This window comes from Leucopleurus acutus (assembly GCF_964270905.1).
Source record: "Leucopleurus acutus genome assembly, chromosome: 2".
NCBI classification, from domain to species: domain Eukaryota; kingdom Metazoa; phylum Chordata; class Mammalia; order Artiodactyla; family Delphinidae; genus Leucopleurus; species Leucopleurus acutus.
In genome coordinates this window covers 57400652-57423308 of record NC_139143.1, presented here as the reverse complement: position 1 = coordinate 57423308, position 22657 = coordinate 57400652, and the positions used below count along the sequence as shown (strand labels likewise).

Below are 22657 nucleotides of genomic sequence, written 5' to 3'. Positions count from 1 at the left end.
AGGAGGCAAGGATATACAATGGAGAAAAGACAGTCTCTTCAATAAGTGGTGCTGGAAAAACTGGACAGCTATATGTAAAAGAATGAAATTAGAACACTCCCTAACATCACACACAAAAATAAACTCAAAATGGATTAGAGACCTAAATGTAAGACCAGACACTATAACACTCTTAGAGGAAAACACAGAACACTCTTTGACATAAATCACAGCAAGATCTTTTTTGATCCACCTCCTAGAGTAATGGAAATAAAAACAAAAATAAACAAATGGGACCTAATGAAACTTAAAAACTTTTGCACAGCCAAGGGAACTACAAACAAGACGAAAAGAGAACCCTTAGAATGGGAGAAAATATTTGCAAATGAATCAACGGACAAAGGATTAATCTACAAAATATATAAACAGCTCATGCAGCTCAATATTAAAGAAACAAACAACCCAATCCAAAAATGGGCAGAAGACCTAAATAGACATTTCTCCAAAGAAGACATACAGATGGCCAAGAAGCACATGAAAAGCTGCTCAACATCACTAATTATTAGAGAAATGTAAATCAAAACTACAATGAGGTATCACCTCACACCAGTTAGAATGGGCATCATCAGAAAATCTACAAACAACAAATGCTGGAGAAGGTGTGGAGAAAAGGGAACCCTCTTGCACTGTTGGTGGGAATATAAATTGATACAGCCACTATGGAAAACAGTATGGAGGTTCCTTAAAAAACTAAAAATAGAATTACCTTATGACCCAGCAATCCCACTACAGGGCATATACCCAGAGAAAACAATAATTCAAAAAGACACATGTACCCCAATGTTCACTGCAGCACTATTTACAATAGCCAGGACATGGAAGCAACCTAAATGCCCATCGACAGATGAATGAATAAAGATGTGGTACACATATACAATGGAATATTACTCAGCCATAAAAAGGAACGAAATTGGGTCATTTGTAGAGACGTGGATGGATCTAGAGACTGTCTGTATACAGAGTGAAGTAAGTCAGAAAGAGAAAAACAAATATCGTATATTAACGCATATATGTAGAACCTAGAAAAATGGTACAAACGAACCGGTTTGCAGGGCAGAAATTGAGACACAGATGTAGAGAACAAACGTATGGACACCAAGGGGGGAAAGTGGCGGGGGAGGGGTGGTGGTGGTGTGAGGAATTGGGAGATTGGGATTGACATATATATACTAATATGTATAAAATGGATAACTAATAAGAACCTGTGGTATAAAAAAATAAATAAAATAAAATTCAAAAAAAAAAAAGCGAGGGGAAGTGAAGACAGAGATAAGAATACAGTGAGTAAGAAGGTAGGGACTTCCTGCAATTTAATACCAAGGGCAATATTTTAGTCCTGAGCCCCCTTCTGTGTTTTCCTTTTCTTCTTTTTTGTCAGCTGCTAGGACAGGCCTCCTTCTTGGCTTTTCCCTGCCAATTCTTTCTACCTCCACCCGGGAAGTACAGCCACTGATCTACTGTAAAACAGAACTCAGTCCCCCAGTTTTCTCACTACCTGCCTGCTCCTATGATGAACAGAACGTCTTTCTGAGGTTTCCTAAATTTATTTTTGCTGAATCTCTTGAAAGTTACTTGTATACATCATAGCACTTTACCCCAAATATATATTCTTCAAAGTGAAGAAACTTAATATCAGTACTATTAAATAAACGTATATAGACCATATTCAGATTTCCCTGACTTCCCGAAAAGGTTCTTTATAGCTTTCTTCTCCCAGATGAGGAGCCAATCAAGATTTACACACAGCACTGAGTTTCATGTATCTTTAGACTTTTTGTCTTCCATGATATTGCTATTTTCTAAGAGTCTGAACCAGCTGTTTTATAAAATATTTTTCAATTTGCATTTGTCTCATTGTTTCCTCACCTACAGAGTGTTCTTGCCAAAAATGATTAATCATGACTAGAATCAGGTTAAATATTTGGCAAGAGCAACATATAGGTGACATGTCGTTTACAATTCATCACACGACAGCAGTTTGTCCCATCGTGACAGGAGTCAGGACTTAGTAAAAGCAGTATCTCCCGGTTTCCTCTTTGTAATTAATAAGTAAACTGTGGATCAGATTGTGTGAATATTGTTCCCTAGTAGTTTTTCATCTAATGATTTTAACATCCATTGATGATCCTTTTTTTTTTTCATTGATGATTCTTGACTGGATTATTATTATAGCGGTTGTAAAGTCTAAACTTTTAAAAATTATTAAAAACAGTGAGATAACAGGCAAACTTGGGGAAAAATAATGGTGAATTATAATTCTTAAACTAAAACAAAAAACTCACAATAAAATTTACATCAGGTATTCTCTACAACAGTAATAAAATGCCAGTCAGAGAACTTTTTGTTATCATCAGCAAAGAAAACCTGCGCCAGAATGAAAATCAAAGCACTGCTTCCTTCACTGAGAATGTCTTACACAAAAAAAAGTCAGCTGAACTAAACAGTTGTGCTTAATGACATTAATATTTGCATTCGGGTTCAAGCTCTACATCTCCTCAGAGCTGAGTAACAAACATTTCCTAGACAGGCAACTTGTCCAGGGGACCACATTGTGAAATACGCTTCTTCTCTCTATAACCATATTTCATCTTTTCTTTTTAAACCCTACTCTCTCTACTTTTAATTCTAGGGCTGATGCTCCAAGGTCCTTCCTTCTATAACTAAGGTTCCCTATTGTATGCAATTTCTCTCTTTTCACTTAGACAAGGTAAGAGGAAATAAGGCCTCAAATGATAAGAGGTAATCTCTGAATTATAAGTAAAAAAATCTAGGAGGGCATAATCTTTTTATGTATTCAGGAAAGAAGTAGACTATCTATTTTTTCCCCCTTCTGCCCAACAGGGTATTATACGCACTTCTTCACCATGGTATGGGTGGGCAAGAAACAGAAGGGCACTAGAAATGAGCAGATAAAATTGCGAAGGGGAGAAGAGTAAAAAAATTGGGATTTACCCTGCTCTTCCACCTTCCCAACCTCCTGGCCTTCCTCCAAAGATCCCTCCAGAGGGGAGAAGTGGTGTCCCATTAGGGGCTGTATGACAGGGAAGGAAAATTCCAACCAATAGCTCTTTTGGTCACTCTCTAAGAAGCAATTCATATGTAAGGAATGTGTGTCTGTTGTGAACTACTTATATACCAACATCATGGCATAAGAATCCTTTAGGAGATTTAACTAAAATCGGATTCTTTTAATCTCTCTCCCAACGGCCTATCATTAGCACAGTCTACAGCAGAAAGAGATTAATAGAAAACTAATTCTTTAATCTGCTCACTACTTTCTAATTCCTAAACACCTAAGCCATTTACAACAACCACATTAGATCCCAAGAATTTCTTACCATTTTTGCTTTCCTTCAAAGTCAAAGAAGCTTGGTTTAGGAGTATTGCAATTTCCAACTTTGACCTAAATCAAGCGGGAGGGGGATAAAAGCAAGAACTTATTTTTCAAAGAAATGTCAGAGAAACTTCTAATTTTTAAATCTATTATGTATACTTTATAACTATAGGTTAGAAAATATCTGCATCATATAAAATAACAAAATTTAACATGCTTTGCAAAAGCAAACCAAAAAACAAACTTTAAATACAGGCTGCTTTGGCTTACTGCATAAAAAAACTGTTATCTAACAGTGTAATACATTTTAAAAAAAGGGTGACAGTGCATTCCTAAATTCGTAGACAAATTATATATATGAAACAAATTATAAATATAGATTATGCAATCCTTATTACCATTTGTAATGTAGAAGAATTTTTAAACATGCAATAAAACAAGCTTTAAAGTACAGTTTATCAGAATTCATCATACCGTCTGTCTGTGTTGATTCTCATAACACTATCCGCATTTTATCTCTCTCAAATTCCAGGATAAAGCACACTATTTTTAACGTGCCCTATTATGAAACTAGTCAACATAAATTTAGATGCTAAAAGCCACACAAAAAAAATTTCAAGGTTTCTCAATAATATAAATTCTATTTATTCCACAATAATCTTCTCTTGTTTGTGCTCAATACTTACTTTTAATCCTCAAACACTTGTAGTTAAACTACACAGTAATTATTTTCATTGTGAATAAGCATAAGTGAAATTCACACAACTGTAGAATTCACTACACAGCTCGATTCCCACTGCCAGCAGTAATCTCCCTTTCTGATGAACCCTCACAGCACTTACTCTATACCTCTCTGATGACACTTTTCACTTTTACCTTGTGTTAGCAAGGTTTGTGTAGTCTCATCTTGCTATTAGAATATAGCCTCTAAGAAACCATTCTTAAGTCGCTCATTGCACATAACATAGCGTCTAGCTTAAGGCAGTAAAAAAATGTTTGTTGCATATAAAATGAATACATTAGGCATGTGTTCAACAAAATACCTATTTTCCCTAAAGCTAAATACCACAATCTGGACCCCATCTACTTCTCAAAGACTTTCCCGCTACCTCCTTCTACTCTTACACACTTGCATTTTGCTAAAATCAAACTGATGGTCTACTCACTAACCAGACTGATCTACTCACTGCATTTAGAATTTTTATTCTATTTTGCTCATGTTATTGCCCTCACCTAAAAAGACTTCTCTTCTCTCAGCTTTTCAAAATGCTAAATCTCCTTGCAGTCCCACTCAAGGTTCAAATTCTAAGAACCCTTTCCATCTACAATGATCTCATCCATCTCTGAGTTCCTAACAACCATCATCTCTATCATTTGCTTAGCCATTAATCACATGGCCCTCTGGCTGTTATTAAAACGTACATTTACACAGGGGTAGCCCGGTCATGATGGGATGGGGGAAGAAATGATGAAAGATCAGGAGCTGCTTTTCTTGAACAATCACCATAAACCAAAAGTTTCACATATGTATGTCAAATCAGCCACACAACAATCCTGTTAGGCTTGCCATTACAAATTCATTCTATAAATGAGTACAGAGGAGCTCACACATGAGTAAATCTTGAATTAGGAGTCAAGACTTGACTCCAGGGCTGTTAGACACCAAAGTCCAATATTACTCTACTATACAACACTTTTATATGCCACATAGAATCTAGGCTTCAGTTCTGGCATCTCTAAAATCACTTGAACTACTGTGTTAGAAATATGAAATGAGATAAACTACTAGGCATCATAAAAATAGCAGTTATTACTATTTGTGGTTTTTTTATTCAGACAACAGCCAGTGGCAGAAACAAATACCAGTATCTAGCCTTCCTCTCTCTTATGGTAATAGAAGTCTCAGCCGGACACATGGTCATTGAGCTGAACATTACATGTGGCCATGCAACTTCTGCCCAGGTTCGGGGGGCTGGATGTATGTGAAAGTGATATAAATGTCTTCCTTAAAAAGAAAGGGGGGCTTCGGGCTTCCCTGGTGGTGCAGTGGTTGAGAGTCTGCCTGCCAATGCGGGGGACACGGGCTCGTGTCCCGGTCTGGGAAGATCCCACATGCCACGGAGCGGCTGGGCCCGTGAACCATGGCCGCTGAGCCTGCGCGTCTGGAGCCTGTGCTCCTCAACGGGAGAGGCCACAACAGTGAGAGGCCTGCATACCGGGGTGGGGGTGGGGAAGAAAGGGGGGCTTGTTCTTCCCCTTCCCTCTGCCCTGGCTAGAACATGCGTATGGTGAGCTATCTCTGGCCATGGGAAGAGAATCTTAGGGCAGCAGTTCACAAACCTTTTGGTCTCATAATCCCTTTACACTCTTAGAAACTGATCCCCCCAAAGAGCTTTTGTTTACGTGGGTTATATCTATCAATATTTACCAGATTAGAAATGAAATTTTAAAATATGTATTAATTCATTTAAAAATAATAAACTCATTACATGTTAACATAAATAGCAAAATTTTATGAAAAATACATATTTTAAAGCAAAAAAAATTTAGTGAGAAAAGTGACAGTGTTTTACAATTTGCAAATCTCTTTACTGTCTGCCTTAATAGAAGGCAGGTGTATTCTACTTCTGCATTCAATCTATTGCAGTATATGCTGTTTTGGTTGAAGTAAATGAAGAAAATTCAACTTCACAGAGATATGTTGTTAGAAAAGAAAAGTATTTTAGTAGCGTTTTCAGATAATTGTGGCTACTCGTCTTTGATATCACACCAAAACTAAACAAGTGGCAGTTTCTTTAAGGTTAACTGCAATGTGGAATCTGAAGTGATACCAACAAATTTTTCACACTGTTACATTAAAATCCATTGGTCTGACCTGCACTTTCAATGTATCTTTTATCCACACATAATTTGTAACCTCATTCCCTGAAATATTTGAAAAAACAGTTCACTGAGTTCCGCAGATCTTCCAAATGACACAATTAATTATACATATAATACCGGAAGTTCACAATCATTAAAACCTCCACTAATCTTATCAAAAACGGTTTTCAGTATTAGGAAGCTGTCAAGATCGGGTGGCAGATACAGATTTTCCAAACTTAATTTTCACTTGAAGGCTCAAATGTTGTCACTGGCAACAAATACTGTCAGTTGTTTTCCTTGAAGTGACAGGCTGACTTCACTCATTTTCAAGGAACTGTATGCCAAATGCTCAAATCTGAATAAGCATAGTTTATCAGTGAGTTGCTCTGCTAAGTAAAAATCATGTTTCATGTGGGTAGCTCAACTTGCAACCAAAAATTACACAGGTGTTTTTCCTCAAAACAACCAACATAATTCAGTATGCAGGAGAAGTATTTTGTGTGTACCCCCATTTCATCACACACAATAGTAAAAAGATGTGTACTCAAGAGTTAATACTGAATAAAAATCAATAATTTTCACTGTTTCATCAAAGACATTTTAAAGTGAAACTGGCCTTTTTTTTTTTAACTCAGAGTACATAGTGGTTAAAAAAAAATAACTACGAGTACAGTCTGCTGCCACTGCCTTGATTCATGCTAACACATCAGCAGTTTTATCTGCCATGACAGCACAGAAAAAAGGCAAATATAAGCATATCTCGTTTTACTGCACTTTGCTTCATTGTGCTTTGCAGACACTGCGTTTTTCACAAATTAAAGGTTTGTGGACACCCTGTATCAAGCAAGTCTATCAGCACCATTCTTCCAATAGCATTTGCTCACTTCATGTCCCTGGGTTACATTTTGCTAATTCTCCCAGTATTTCAAACCCTCCACTAGCGAAAAGATTATGAGTCACTGAAGGCTCAGATGATGGTTAGCATTTTTTAGCAATAAAGTATTTTTTAATTGAGGTATATACATTTTTTTAGACATAACACTTTTGCACACTTAATGGACTACAGTATAGTATAAACATAACTTTTATATGCATTGGGAAATCAAAACATTCACGTGACTCACTTTATTGTGCTATTTGCTTTATTGCAGTGGTCTACAACTGAACACTTGATATCTCTGAGGTATGCCTGTAGTGTCTTGGTATTATTATGAAAATAGATTTGACTTTATATTCTGTGAAAGTCTGAGGGATTGTCAGGGGACCATAGTTTGAGAACTGCTACCTTGAGGGATGGCTGAACTACAAGATAGACAAAGACTAAGCCCCTGGATGATCACATGAAACAGAAGCACCCTATCAGCCCTAGATCACCTACCTCCAGACCATTATGTGAGATGAAAATAAAAGTTCAGCAGCTGACCCAGTATCCTCACTGATACAGAAGCTTTTGTATTCCCAAATTCAAAGAATAGTTCTGGATCCACAAAGACTGGGAAAATAAAACTACAGGATTTTAGGACATCGTAAGTAACAGTTTCCAAATCAGGGATGATGAATCCTAAGCTATGAAACAGTTATAAAATGCAGCACTTTAACAGAGCATCATCTAAACTCTGTTCTCTCTGATATATGTATGATATATCAGTGCCCCTGAAACAGAGTATTTCAACAAAGTTTGACAATGGTAAATGCCAGTGAATCAAGTGTACCCAGGTTAAAGTAGGAGGACATGCTGAGCATCCCCACCTGTGCTAATGCTGAAGGTTCCTCAACAGGAACTTCAAATTTTCATTGTCCTCTAGTTTCACAGGTGTCAATTAGTTATCTTTTGCTGGGAGAGTGCAGGCTAATGCATGGAGGACCAAAAAAACCCTGTTAATTGGTGTGATCTTTCTGAAACTTCACTAAGAGATAATTGTGCAGTCATAGGCTTATCCAAGACTAAAAGAGCTATTATGTTATGTTAGGGCTCTGCCTGATATATTTTAAAGCAAAAAAAATTTAGTGAGAAAAGTGACAGTGTTTTACAATTTGCAAATCTCTTTACTGTCTGCCTTAATAGAAGGCAGGTGCCTTCTATTAAGTAAGGTTCACATCTCAGCTTATTTTCAGCCTCTTCCTGCTGACAAAATAGAGTGCTATTTGGAATAGAAAATGTAATTATTTTATGATAAAGGTTGATTTTATGAGAAATGTAATTATTTTATGAGAAATTCTGATCCACCATACAGGAATTATACTGGACTTTCAACTTCGTTATTCTATCAAAGATGCTATTTTTAATACTGCCACAGAATTCTGATAAAAACAAAATATTTAGAAGAGATTGATAAACACTGTGTGCCCTAACATATCTAAGTAAGCATAATCTTATTCTCTAATTCTCTAATAATTATTCTCCAATAACGAGGAATTTTATTTCCAGAAACAGAATATCTCTAACCACACTAATGTCAAGAGGGTGAGGAACACACGCCTCTTCCAGACTATCTGGATGAAGTATATTTGAGACAGATGGTTGCCAACTGACAGGTGACTATAGTTCACTGATATCACTATATCAGGTGACTATAGTTCACTGATATCACTGAATATCAGATATTTAATGATGATGCTAATATCAATAAATATGTCATAGAAAGAAAAACAATGTTTTTAGGAAATTTGGAGAAAATTAGTCTTATACTGCTCAGAGAATCATCAGTCAGCCATGTTACTGGTCCAAGCGCAATGCTCAATAAATTCTTGTTAAATAACTGAAAGTCTCATTTTAATGTTATTAGGACAGGATAAACGACCAAAGAGAAAACAGATATCCAGGACTTCTGCATGAAAACAAATTCTGAGGCCAATTCAGGCATATTTTCATTCAACACTATAATTTATACCATTTGTTCCTACCAGCTGTATCTCTCAGGTCACTTTAACAGATATTCATGAATCTTCAAAAGAAGGTTCATCTCTACTTAGTATATTCAGTTTAAGAATACAGAGGGACCCCACAACTTTTTTTTTTTTAAAAGAATACAGGGGGAAACAGATACCAAGAGGCATAAAATGGGCTGTTATCCCGAACTTCATTCCTTCCAGTGTTCCAAAGAGCTGGAGTTTTCCTGAACTGTTATTTAACTCTCATGAGCGATTTTTCACATGTTTAAATCTAAACACCTCAAGTAACTTTATAAGTCTCTTGATGGCAAGTGTCATGATGCTTCTGCTTCTCTGCATCCCCCACAGGCATAACACCCAAGTGTTTTGCCATAAAAGATGCTGAACAAGTATTTGTCGATTATGATAAAGCAATTATTTTTCTAACCCAATTACTCTTTGAGGATAAATTAAAGATGTCTCATATGACATTATTATTATTATTTCCATACTTCCAGGTAATCTTTGAAGCCTTAGAGTCAGGAGCTACAATCTCGTTCTAGTTCTCTATGACCCTAGGCAAGTTATCTACTCTCTCCGGGTTTCCTTATTCCTAAGAGAAGGGCATTATTTCATCTGGTGTTTTCTAGCTCTAAAATTTTCATAACGGTATCTAACACAAGCATATTCAGCCAAAACATAAGTCTAAGATATTTAGGGTTAAAAAAAATCACAATAAAAGTAGTAATACTTTACTTCGCATTGCATCACCCTCTTTATTACAATCATATTATTCTCAGAAATGTTTTTTTAACATTACTACGTTTACTTCCAAACGACCCTCTGGCAAGAGTGAACGATAAATCTTGTTTTGTAAATGTTCTGAAGCTGGTGAAGCGTAAGTGCAAGGCCACTAAGCAAGTCAGAGAAGACACAGAAAAACTGTCATTCAGGGTCAGCTAAATATCACTCCTCGGATAGCAGACAGGTCCTTTCCATGTCCAGAATGATGCTAATCCTTAGCAGATGATTAAAAAAACAACACACACACACACATACAAACTTCATTACATCTAACCATTAATCAAGCACGTTTACTATCTGTTTTTTGGAGGAAAGAGAAGGCCTGTGGTCGCTCTCCCGCATCCACCCGTTCCCTGCGACTTTACCTGCTTGTACCGGGCATACAGGTACAAGAGCTGCTCCCTGCTGGCCCCTTGAACCAGGCCTCGGAAGTGCGCGGCAGCCTTCTCAAACAGCTCCGTCAGCCTCCTGGACGCCTCGGTCTCCGGGCTCTGGAGGGATTCCATATCCACGGAGTCGTCCCCCGAGCTCAGCTCTCCGCCGCTGTCGCCCGTAGTGGCTCCCGCAGGCAGGAATGGCGAAGCCATGTGACCGCCTGTCTTCTTCAGACGGGGTGTGACGCCGGTTTGGGGGCCTGGCCCACCAGTCTCGGTCTTGAGCCAGAGCTCAAGTCGGACCCAAGCTCACTTCCTCGCGCTCCTCGCTTAACTCTGCCTCCCTCTCTCCCCCTGCCCTCCCTGGGCGTGCGTGACGGGCTCCGCCTCCCTCTGCAGCTCTCCCCCGCTGCCCGGCCTCTTCCGGTACCCCTGGGTAACAGCGCGCTCCGAATAGGTCAGGTCCCTGCAGCAGCGCGGCGGGGGTCTGCGAGCAGCACAGCAGGAAGTCCTGGAGAGAAGAAGGCGGGGCGGCGTGGGCGCGGGGCGGCGTGAGCGTGGGGCGGTGTCAGCGGCAGAGCACGCGCCCGGAGCTACGGCCGGCGGCCTCTTTCTCACTGGGCGGGGGAAGCGTGGGTGGCCCTTCTTTGGGCACCGCCGCAGTGTTGCGGGATTCATGCGACCGCGCTGGGGGAACGCTGCTTGGAGAAACAGTCCTCAGTTGTTGAGGTGTCTGTTAATCGTTTCGTTGAAAATACTGGGCCATCGTGGGTGGGGGAAGGAGGCCGTCTATTTGGTAGTGTAGCGATAGAAGCGGAGTTGTGGGAAACTTGGAGCTGAGGACGAAGGTTCCGCCTGCGCCCGCCTTCCAAGGTTAGGTGTCCCGAGCGCCCCAAATGGGCCTCGGATACCTGCATCCGTTGCTGGAGAGTTTGGTTCTAACTTGAATAGTGAATGGAAATTTGGGAGATGGGGCCTTCAGCGCCCAAATTGTGTGATTGGTCCAATCCGTGTCTTGCTTTGCATGCGTCCGTGACCCCCATCTTGCTGAACGTTATGGGACCCCACCCACACCCCAGGGCCCTTAGCGTGGTGCTTCTTCCCAGCTCAGCCTTTGCCACTGTGCTTTGGCAGACCCTGAAAAGTGAAAACAAAAATGTACTACATAGTTCTGCCCTGGACGAACTCAGAAAACTGCAGCAACTATAACGTGATTGTGATAGTGTCAAAGGAAATAGTCAATAACCAATCTGTAATAGGAGTAGAGGAGAGGACTTCCCTGGTGGCACAGTGCTTAAGAATCTGCCAAACAATGCAGGAACACGGGTTCGAGCCCTGGTCCGGGAAGATCCCACAAACCACGGAGCAACTAAGCCCTTGCGCCACAACTACTGAAGCCGACGAGCCTAGAGCCCATGCTCCGCAACAAAAGAAGCCGCCGCAATGAGAAGCCTGCACACCAAAACAATAGACCCAATGCAGCCAAAGATAAATAAATAAATTTAAAAAGAATAGAGGAGAGTTTTATTTGAGCCAAACTGAGGACTATAGTCCAGGAGTTAGCCTCTCGGTAGCTCTGAGGAACTGCTCTGGAGAAGCATGGTTTTCAGCACAATTTTATGTTCTTTCAGAAGAAAGAACATCAAACCTGATAAGAGTACATCCCTTCAAAGTTAAAAACAAACAAACAAAAAAACAGATTAGCTTGTACACAGCAAGTTAGTATGGCTTTGGCACCTAGGAAAGGATCCTTATCATCAAAGGAGTACTAGCATTGATGTCCCAGAAAGGGAGACTTTTATCTCTGTCTTCAGAAGGGACGTTCTTTACTTCTGGACAGTGCACTCTTTTCTTTATTGGTTAGAGCAGATATACAATGCATGTTGATGGGCTACAAGGCAGGCTGTTAGATAGCATAAAGTTCAAGCTAAATCAACGTATAAGCTAGAGTGGCTTCCCCATACGTCAATATCTGAAAATTTCTTCCATCAATAGTTAAGTTTTACTGAGTGGTTATTATGTCCTAAGTGTTGTTAAAAACAACAACAGCAACATTATATTCATTTAGTTCTCAAAACACTGTAATAAGCACCATCAGAATGGTACAAAGAAAGGGTTCTAAAGAATGGTTATTCACTGTTTGGGGTTAGGCTTTAGATAGGTGGACAGGGGAGAAGGGGTAAACAGGGTGAGAGAACAAAGAAAAAAGGCAGGAAGATGAGAAACCTTGGATCAGGATTCAACAAACATTCTTTGAGTATCCCAAATGTACCACTGTTAGTCCCTGCTCTCAGGGCACTCATGGTCCAGTCAAGGGATGGCTGATGAACAAAGTCTTGTAATTAAAAAGTGATAATAGTAACTTATTGATTCCCTTACTGTTTAAGGGAGTTAATTCTTACTGCTTAAGGTAGGTACAGTTATTTCCAGTTGAGACAGGAAATTAGCACAGAGTGGTTAGGTAACTTGCCCAAGGCTGCACAGTTAATAAGTAGAGAAACAAGGGAAAAATCAAAGTTGTAAGTTGTTTTAGTCAGAAATTAGCCTGCATATGGTGTAATGATAGATGATGAATCTGAAAAGTAGACTGAAGGGAAGGTACATGGACATTTATATATCTCTGTGGAATTTTTATTAGAAATGGGAATTAAGTATTATCAACAGTTTTTTCGGCAGCCCTGGAGATTATGTTTTTTCTACTTTAATCTTTTAAAGGAAATATTAATAAAGTTTCTATTTCAATGAATTATATGAACAATGATATTAATAATTAATAGGAACTTAATGAATTATGTTAACAAACACTAATGAATTAATATAAATTTTAATGTGTTATGTTAATAGATTTCCTAATGTTGAATTACACTTCTGTTCCTGGAATAAACTCACTCTGGTCTTGGTCCTGCTTTTTTGTTTGTTTGTTTTTTAATTATTTCTAGGTTCAGTTTGCTAATATTTTCTTTAGTATCTCTACAGCCCTATTTAAAGATGACTGACAGTTTTCCTTTTTGTTCTGTCCTTTCTCAATTTTGTGTCAGGGTAATAGTAGACCTGTAGAATATATTTAGAAGTTTTCACCTTTTTCTGTATTCTGCAACAGTATAAATAACATGGGAATAGAGCAAGCACAAATCTTATGGCTGGTGGGAGTGTAAATTGATACAACCACTTCGGGAAAATGTTTGGTACTATTTACTAAAGGTAAACGTGACCAATTCTACCTCTACCCAGCAAGCATGTAATATATGCATTCATCCAAAGACACGTATAAGAACATTCACAGCAGCACTATTCCTGATCTCCCCAAACTGGAAACACCCAAATAGCCATCAACAGTAATAACAATAAACTGTAGAGTGTTTACACAACAGAATACTATTCAGCAGCAAGAATGAACTAATTTACAATCATACACAACATATGAATGACTCTCTTAAACATAATGTAGAGCCCAGGAAACCTGACAACAAAGAGCTAATTCTGTACATTTCCATTCATATACAGCTCAAAGTCAGGCAAAATGAATCTATGATGTTAGAAGTCAGGATAGTGAGTAGTCTTGGGGTTAGTAATCTGAAGGGTGCATAAAGGGGGCTTCTGGGTGTTGGCGATGTTCTCTTTCTTGAGCTGAATTCTGGTTGCACAAGTGTGTTCACTTTATGAAAATTCACTTAAAAATTTTGTACTTTTCTGTATATAAATTATATCTGAATGAAAAATTTAAGAACAAAAAGAAAGAAAGAAAGAAAGAAAGAGCTCCTGATATTCAGAAGCTGGTCTAGTACTCACAGCTAAGCCATATTATTCTCCTATTAGATAGACATAATCTCATGAAATACCAACCTCAGACAAGGTTACTCTGAGACCATGATAAAATGAGACAAAGTAAAGCACTTCAGAAGTTTGCCTAAGCATAGACAAAAACAAGGTCACTCTGCCAACCACAAAGTACCACAAGATACCCTTTCTCTTGGTCACAATGAGTGATTATTACTTATTTACAAATGATAGCTTTATTCTCATTCTAGCCTTCCCTCTGTATAGATAAGACTGAGATGCCCAATCATAAATTGCCCCAGCTTTCTGACAGCATCCAATAAGAGCAAATCCCCAATTCCTTAGATTTCTCCCTCAAGTCACCAACCAAAGCCCAAATCCTGTAATAGGTTACTTCTTAACACCTTACTGAGACAGCCCATTGTTCTCCATTTATGTGTTCTTCCTCACTACAGTAAATCCAACTTGGTTACAGAAGCCTGAAGAGCATTAAAGCCTGAGAACGTTTGATTTCTTGACGATTCAATTAAAACACCCAAACTATCAGGATCTGATGACTTAGAGGGAAGAGAGCTTTTACAATCAGTGTTTCCATTCAAGCATTTCTTGGGAACTGTAGGAGACTGTATATGTTTTTCTGAATCTCCAGAAAAAATCAGCTGAGAAATCAGGAAGACAGGAGAAAATATTAGGATTAGAATAAAAGCTTAAACAATCAGAATTCAAGTTTGACAATCAACATAGAGAAGGTACTGATTCAAAGGGATCCACTGACAAGTCAAAAGCAATAGCAGGATATTGTTAACACCTGGAGTCCAAAGTGAGCCAGGGAAAGGAGCAGGCAGGAGACAATCTAATCAAGATCTAATCAGTCTTCCAGAGTTGCCATTTTACACATGTGTTCGTCGTGCCTGCTGATAACAGTGCAAATGAAATAAATATTAATAAGATTATATGCATAGGTTACTTCATACAGATTCTGTGAGTGATGTTCTGAGAAATAAGTTCTAGAAAAATAAGTTCTAGAAGCAAAATAAGTCCTTAAACTGGCAGCTTCTTTAAGTGATGCTGAGTAGTGCTGTTACCTTTGCTAAGAGATCTGAATGTTATGTTACTAGAGTACTACCCAACATTGTTTGCCAGCATTTTCCAGTGTTTGTATTCACCAAAGGCTACAGTTCTTTATAAGTACTTTCACAGAGGAAATGCAAAAAGAAGATGTGGATGTTTTTGTGAAATACTCCAACACAACATCCTGAAGGGACCTGAAATCTGAATTAACAGAAGTCACATCTGTCTCAATGGCAAAACCAAAGTCTAGGCAAGCAGAAAAAATATTTTTGTTAAAAATACCTGGATTGAATTTAGTACAATTCACGTTTTGTGACATATTGGCATTTTTTTACATTGCCATCAAAATATTCATTGATATGTTAACTCCCAATATGTTTCAGACACAGTACTAAGCCCTAGGATACTAGGATGAATGTGATTATTTTTCCCCTCTCTCACTCTACTCCAGTTACACGGGCCTCATGTGGCTTCTCTACAAACCAGGCATAATCCAGAATACTCCCATCTTAGTGCCTTTTCACTTGCTAGTCCCTCTTTCTGGAACACTTTATCCTCAGATATCTACATACATGATTTGCCCTCACCTCCTTCAGGTCTTTGCTCACATGACACATTAGTCAAAACTTCTTTGACCACCTGTTAAAAATCACAACCCCATCCTCACCATCACTCTCTATCCCCCTTCTTCAGCACTTATCGCCAGGTAAACTACAATATATTTTACTCATTTATTACATCATTTGTATATAAGTTCCATGAAGACAGGGATTTTTGTCTGTTTTTATCACTTCTGTATTCCCCAGATCTGGCAGGTAGCTAAATCTTTACTGAATAAGTAAATGAGTGAATGTATAAAAGACACAGCCATTGTTCTCTAAGGGCTGAATAGTAAATGAATAAGGACAATAAAATATTACAAGTGATGTGGAAAAGGGCATACCAGGAAATAGGCATAGCATGGGCAAAGGCACAGTGCCATTTACTTACATTAGTAAATGTAAGTACTTTAAAAATAGCAAGCAATACTGCTATAAGCAAACAGCAGAACTATACTTAACTCTTTTTCTCTCTTACCCACCATAAACTAAAAATTGGAATATAAGTTAACCTACTCCTAAGAGGAAAAACCTTGCTTAACAAAGGCCACGTTATTTTGCAAATATTTAAAAGAATAGAATTCTTATAGATCAGTGGCTTCTTTTTACAACAGTAAATTAAATTGTTAGTATTTATCGAGGAATAATCTTCTAGGAAAACCCTGGCCTTTAATCCAACTCCTTAAGCGCATTAGTGGGACTCCAGCATATAGACAGATAAGCAGGTAGAGAGAGAGATTACACTGCATGATTTAATTTGCATGATTTAATTTAACTTGAAGCCCATTCGACCACCTTCAAATAGAATAACCAGCAGAATTGTACTAAATCAGGAATCATGACAGGAAAATCAGAGTTCTGACCTTGGAGTGTCTGTGAGATCTGTATCTGAGAGCAAAACTTAATGAAAAAAAGTTACACCCTCAAGTTCGTAGGAATAGTTAGATATTCCCTACTAAAAAATAAGCGGGGAAAGTGATTAATTTTGAGACCACCTCAGCAGAGTCTGTTTGACGATAGTGGACAACTTAACTCAGAACAAGTAACAGAAACTTCTGGGGTATGGGTTTATGGGTTTAGAAACTGACTTTATGATAGAATTTTGTGCAATGCAATTTATCATTATATGAATACAATTATAAGGGCAAATCACATGCCACAAAGCAAAACAGTATTAGATAATAAAAGCCTAACATATTCTTACAAATCAATACTAAAAGTGTTCCATTCTGCTTGATAAATCTGGACCACAGAGCAATACAGAAAATCAGTGGACTTAAGTGTGTAGAGCCGGCTGACTTCTGCGCCAGGTCTGAAACATTTTGTTGTTGTTAATATAGTAGCTAGTACCTTAGTGGTGCTTAATGAGTATTATTTATTAGTAAATGTAAGTACTTTAAAATTTTCATACTGTTATTTTGACTTGCTAAAAATTAATCAACAATAAATTATTAAGTGCTGACATTAATCTTTCAGATAATATATAAAAATAAAGTAAAAAGTACACAGGCTGAAGAGTCTGATATCATCCTTACCATCAAGTAACTTAAATTTAAGTTGTAGAAACAAGATTAGGACTCATGAAACAATTAGAAAATCAAATAAGACTAACATTAAGTGCTAAATCTTGTGATGCAACCTGAAGTGAAATACTAATAGGATTTTTTTAGCTGAATCCTCTCACCATAAAAGTCGTCAATCGAGGGACTTCTCTGGCGGTCCAGTGGGTGAGACTCCACACCCCCAGTGCAGGGGGCCCAGGTTCGATCCCTGGTGGGGGAACTAGATCCCGCATGCATGCCGCAACTAAGAAGTACGCGTGCCGCAACTAAAAGATCCGCGTGCTGCAGCAAGGGTCCCGCATGCCGCAATTGAGACCCGGTTCAGCCAAAATGAATTAAAAAAAAAAAAAGTCCTCAATCGAGCACCATTATTTTTCCAGAAGAGGCTCTTTAAACAATAAGTGACTTGTATCAGGCCTTACATTTAGGTGGGTGACCAGTGTACCTAACACCCAGGTCTCTAAGCAGTCTGGGGCTTTTACATCAATTAAAACAATACACTGTGCTCAGAATTCATTAAATGGCATTAATTAGTCAGTTGTCAGAAGCTAATGTGAACTATTTGCGGGTGCATCAGAAGTGTAGATCTTTAGGGAAAGTATCCCCAAACTTGAAACTAAGAAACTGAATATTTTCTGATCCATCTCTGTAATCTTTTTCTGGATACAATTACTGGTTTGAAGAATAAAGAATCCAAAAAACAAAAAGCATAACTAACACATTGTTCCTTCATAAAGCATAATTTCTTTATAGAAAAAAAATGAGTCCTGTGAGTTTAAGTCTCCTCTCTGAACGGTTGTAGAAAACATCATCTTGCTGGGCATCAAGAGGAGTGGAAGCGTAATATACATATTGACCACATGATGCCGACAAAGAGCAAAGTTTGTTTCCTGCCAGTGTGACGGGCTTGCTGGATTATCTTTGTCCTTTGGGTTTTCAGGCTTAGGAAAGACAGACCTTACACGTCCTATGGCACAGTGAATGGAACAATCGTTTATGTAATTATATCTTTATTTTAAACAGCAGCCAAGCGCTAATTCTGTTTCTTATTTAGACTCAGAACCCAGGAACTAAGAGTGAAGAGGAAAGCAGGCTGTGTTAAGATATGCTTGGTTAAAATGCTGGAGAGGGTGTGGAGAAAAGGGAACCCTCTTGCACTGTTGGTGGGAATGTAAATTGTTACAGCCACTATGGAGAACAGTATGAAGGTTCCTTAAAACACTAAAAATTGAATTACCATATGACCCAGCAATTCCACTACTGGGCATATACCCAGAGAAAACCATAATTCAAAAAGACACATGTGGGCTTCCCTGGTGGCACAGTGGTTGAGAGTACGCCTGCCGATGCAGGGGACACGGGTTCGATGCAGGGGACACGGGTTTGTGCCCCGGTCCGGGAGGATCCCACATGCTGTGGAGCGTCTGGGCCCGTGAGCCATGGCCGCCGGGCCTGCGCGTCCGGAGCCTGTGCTTCGCAACGGGAGAGGCCACAACAGTGAGAGGCCCGCGTACCGCAAAAAAAAAAAAAAAAAAAAAAAAAAAAAAACTAGGAATGGTTTTCATCATCAAGAAAATCTGGTCAGGCAGACACAATCACATGTAAACAGTTTCATTTATATTACCTTAAAAATAGAGGATAACATCCAAGTAGTTTTGAATGTAGTACTTTTTTCTAAAAATATCTTTAGATTAAAAATTATTCATTTATTTTTCTAGTTGAAGTCTTATAGTAATTTTTAACTTCCATCTCTTGAAATGTCAAATGACCATGTATATTAGGCCTTTATTTGGCTGTAGAATTAAACCTCTCCTCCTTTATTCCCCCAAATGTGTCAAGAAAATAGTAAGATTTCTTTATTAGAGGGCATCAAAGTATTGCTCTGAAATAACAGCACTGTAAAGCTTACCAACAGACCACATGCTAATTACCATTTCTGATTCTATGGGTATATGGGTACATAGAAGTATTATACACTCATGCAGACACATAAACATCACTGGCTTCTTTCTTTCTTTCTTTCTTTCTTTCTTTCTTTGCAGTACGCGGGCCTCTCACTGTTGTGGCCTCTCCCGTTGCAGAGCACAGGCTCTGGACGCGCAGGCTCAGCGGCCATGGCTCACGGGCCTAGCTGCCGCGCTGCATGTGGGTTCCTCCCGGACCGGGGCACGAACCCGTGTCCCCTGCATCGGCAGGCGGACTCTCAACCACTGCGCCACCAGAGAAGCCCCATCACTGGCTCTTTTAATTGGTCTGAATATTGATGTTCCTGCTTCTGATTTTTCTTCATGATAAATTTTTTTAAATCAATTGTTTAGTATTAACATTTTCAAATGTACAGAAAAGTTGAAAGAATACTAATCACCCAATTATCTATCTGCAGGATTCAATAATTGTTAATATTTTGCCATATTTGCTTTATCTATCTACCTATAATTTTTTGATGAACCATTTGAAAATAAGCTGCAGACATCATAATACTTCAAAACTTAAATACTATAGTATGTATCTTCTAAAAATAAAACCTAAGTACTATAGTATGTATCTTCTAAAAATAAAAAATGCATCTTTTAAAAAATAAATAAAATAAATATGCCATTATCATATTTAAGAAAAGTAACAAATATCATCTAGTATGCAGTCCTCTGTATTCAAATTTCCCTGGTTTTTCCAAAAAGGCTTTTAAATACACACACATATATTCAAATTACGTAAGACGAAAATACGTGGTTATAGATACAGAGCATAAGTGAAACAGCATAAGAAAGCCAGAGCTCAAGTTCAAAAAGCCTTGGTCAAAAAAATCAGAGTGCTTTATAGGGAAGGTGAACAGTTAGCAAGAACTTGTTGACAATTGACCACATGCTGATTACCATTTCTGATTCTATGAGTGTATATGGGTATAGAGAAGCATCAAAGGCATTGAGCCTACATTTGTGCTTAGCACAACACAGCAGTAGAAAGTTCCTGAAATTTCTTTTTTTAAAAAAATAAATTTATTTATTTTTGGCTGCGTTGGGTCTTAGTTGCTGTGCGCGGGCTTTTCTCTAGCTGTGGCAAGCAGGGGCTACTCTTTGTTGCGGTGCATGGGCTTCTCATTGCGGTGGCTTCTGTTGTTGCAGAGCATGGGCTCTAGGCACGCAGGCTTCAGCAGTTGTGGCTCGCAGGCTTAGTTGCTCCGTGGCATGTGGGATCTTTCCGGACCAGGGCTTGAACGCGTGTCCCCTGCACTGGCAGGCGGATTCTCAACCACTGCGCCACCAGGGAAGCCCTGAAATTTCTTTTTAATTGACGTGTTTTTTAAATGATTCAAAGAGCCATACTTTCGCTTAAATACCAAGAAGACAAAAATGAAGTCTTTTTGTGATATTTTATCCTAAATATGTAGTTTGGCCTTTTCTAACTTCTAAACAGAAAAATAACTCTCATGTCATAGTCATCTTACATAGATCATACCTTTTCTGAAAGGGCATGTTATCATCATATGTAAAGATAATATTTGAATTATTTTGTTACATCAAGTTGTCATGCTCTTTTGCTTAATAGGAAGGTCTGTTTCATTTTGTGTTTCAGTTCATGGTGTGGGGTGAGTTTATGAAGAGACATAAGACAGAGAAAGAAGGGGTGAGAAGGAAAAGAAGACTTGAGTTGTGCCAACGTAGTGATTGGGGGACGGGACCCACACGCACAAAAGACGGGCTCACCCATTACATAATTCAGCTCTAAATGACGTACCAAGGACTGTTACTGTTACTGCTACAGGAATTCAGAAGAGAGGGATATCAGTGAGGACTGGTGTTGAGAGGGAGGCTCCAGAGCTTCCTGGAGGTGGGAGCAGAGCCTTGAGAGGTGGTCAGATTTGAATGGGGAAAAGGAGTGTGAAGGGCATTGCAGGTGAGTGAAGCCATGCAAGAAAAGCCATCACAGCACACTTGCAAGAGAGAGCTGGCTTTGGGGTGAAGGGAACTGAGTGGGCAGCAGGGAGGGGAAGGGAAAGATGGGGGTGAAGTGATGCAAACCTTGAGTTTCCCTATGATAAAGGAAGAGCCTCTTCTTCCCCCTGTACTCCCTTTCCCTGGAACTGGTAGCTATGGCAGTCATAGTTGAAGTGTAAGAGTATAATTTTGAGGTGAAAATAGGTGATGAGATTGGTTTAGTTAAGGGAGTTGAGAATAGTAAGGAGAGAGATGGATGAATTTGACGTTAACTCGATGGCTACAATCCACCTACTAAAGTGGCATTCGATTGACTTGGTTTTCCTTCTTTTTTTTTCTTTTATTCTTTGGTTCATAATATTCTAGGGCCTTCATTGCTGCGTACTGACTAGGATAAAATCATATTACCCTTTATCATATTGAAGTTTCTCACTTTTATCCAAAGCATCTATTACAATTGAGTAGTTAAAATAAGGGTGTTCTAGTAGCTTCCTACTAAAGCCGCTACAGTCCATCTGGAGCCCAACCTTGGCCTCCCTGACAGATCTACCCGGTAGGTGCACATCCAAGAGAATCCCCTTTGGGGGGCATCATTCACTGATCTGAGAACTCTGCCCCATTAACACTGAAGGGGTTGATTAGTTGTTTGGTAGGAGTTTACATGAAGAATTTACTGCTGATATCCATCAGAACGGACAGGTTACGTGGCAGTAACAAAAACTCCCAAACTTCAATGGTTTAACCCCACAAATCTTTGATTTCACTCACACTGTTCCTCTGCTCATCAGAGTCATCAGGGACCCATGCCGATAGGACCCATCTCGACACCTGCTTCCACAGAAGCAGCAATAAAGGATAATATAGCAAATGGTGCACTGGCTCTTTAAGCTTTCACTCAGGAGTAACGTAAGTCACTTCTGCACACATTTCATTAGCCAAAGTCAGCCAGATGGTCATGCCTAACTTCAAAGGGGGCAGAGAAGTACAGTCCTACTATGTACCCAGAAAGAGAGAAAAGCAGAACTATTCATGAACATCCGTAATGACATTCACTATCTTACTCTTTTTTCCTTCCTTCTTCCCTACTCTTTGTGAAAACATATTATACTATTTAATGGAAAACTCCCCGCCAGGTAGTGTCACTTGCTGAATGATGAGATGAGCTGCTTTATTATTATTCCTTTGAAAGGTAATTCTGTGCATTATTTGATAGGACTAGCATATGATTTCTGCAAATATCGCCCAGTTCAGAGACCATCTGTAGTTTATGGAAAATATTAGCTGTAGTGAACATAATTGCACTGAGTCACATGTCAGCAACATCTTCTTCTTTTCCATGGAAACCAGGAGACATTTTACAGTTTATCAACAAGTGTGCTGCCAGAATAGAGTTGAAAGCTTGCTTCCAACTCACTGTGCCTGTCCA

General features: G+C 38.9%; 1 protein-coding gene across 4 annotated transcripts in view; it reads right to left on the bottom strand.

Moving 5' to 3' along the window:
* Positions 1-10662, bottom strand: part of ACBD6 (acyl-CoA binding domain containing 6) — a 229155-nt gene extending 218493 nt beyond the window's left edge. For all 4 annotated transcript variants that reach the window (XR_014326024.1, XM_082834433.1, XM_082834434.1 and 1 more), the window contains exons 1-2: positions 10279-10662; positions 3378-3442 (exon numbers count right to left, since the gene is read on the bottom strand). Coding sequence is in view for 3 of the 4 variants with exons in the window: in XM_082834433.1 (XP_082690559.1) it covers positions 3378-3442; positions 10279-10500 (287 nt within the window). In the remaining variant the exon portion in view is untranslated. The remainder of the gene's footprint in view (positions 1-3377; positions 3443-10278) is intronic.
* Between the last annotated feature and the right edge of the window lie 11995 nt (positions 10663-22657).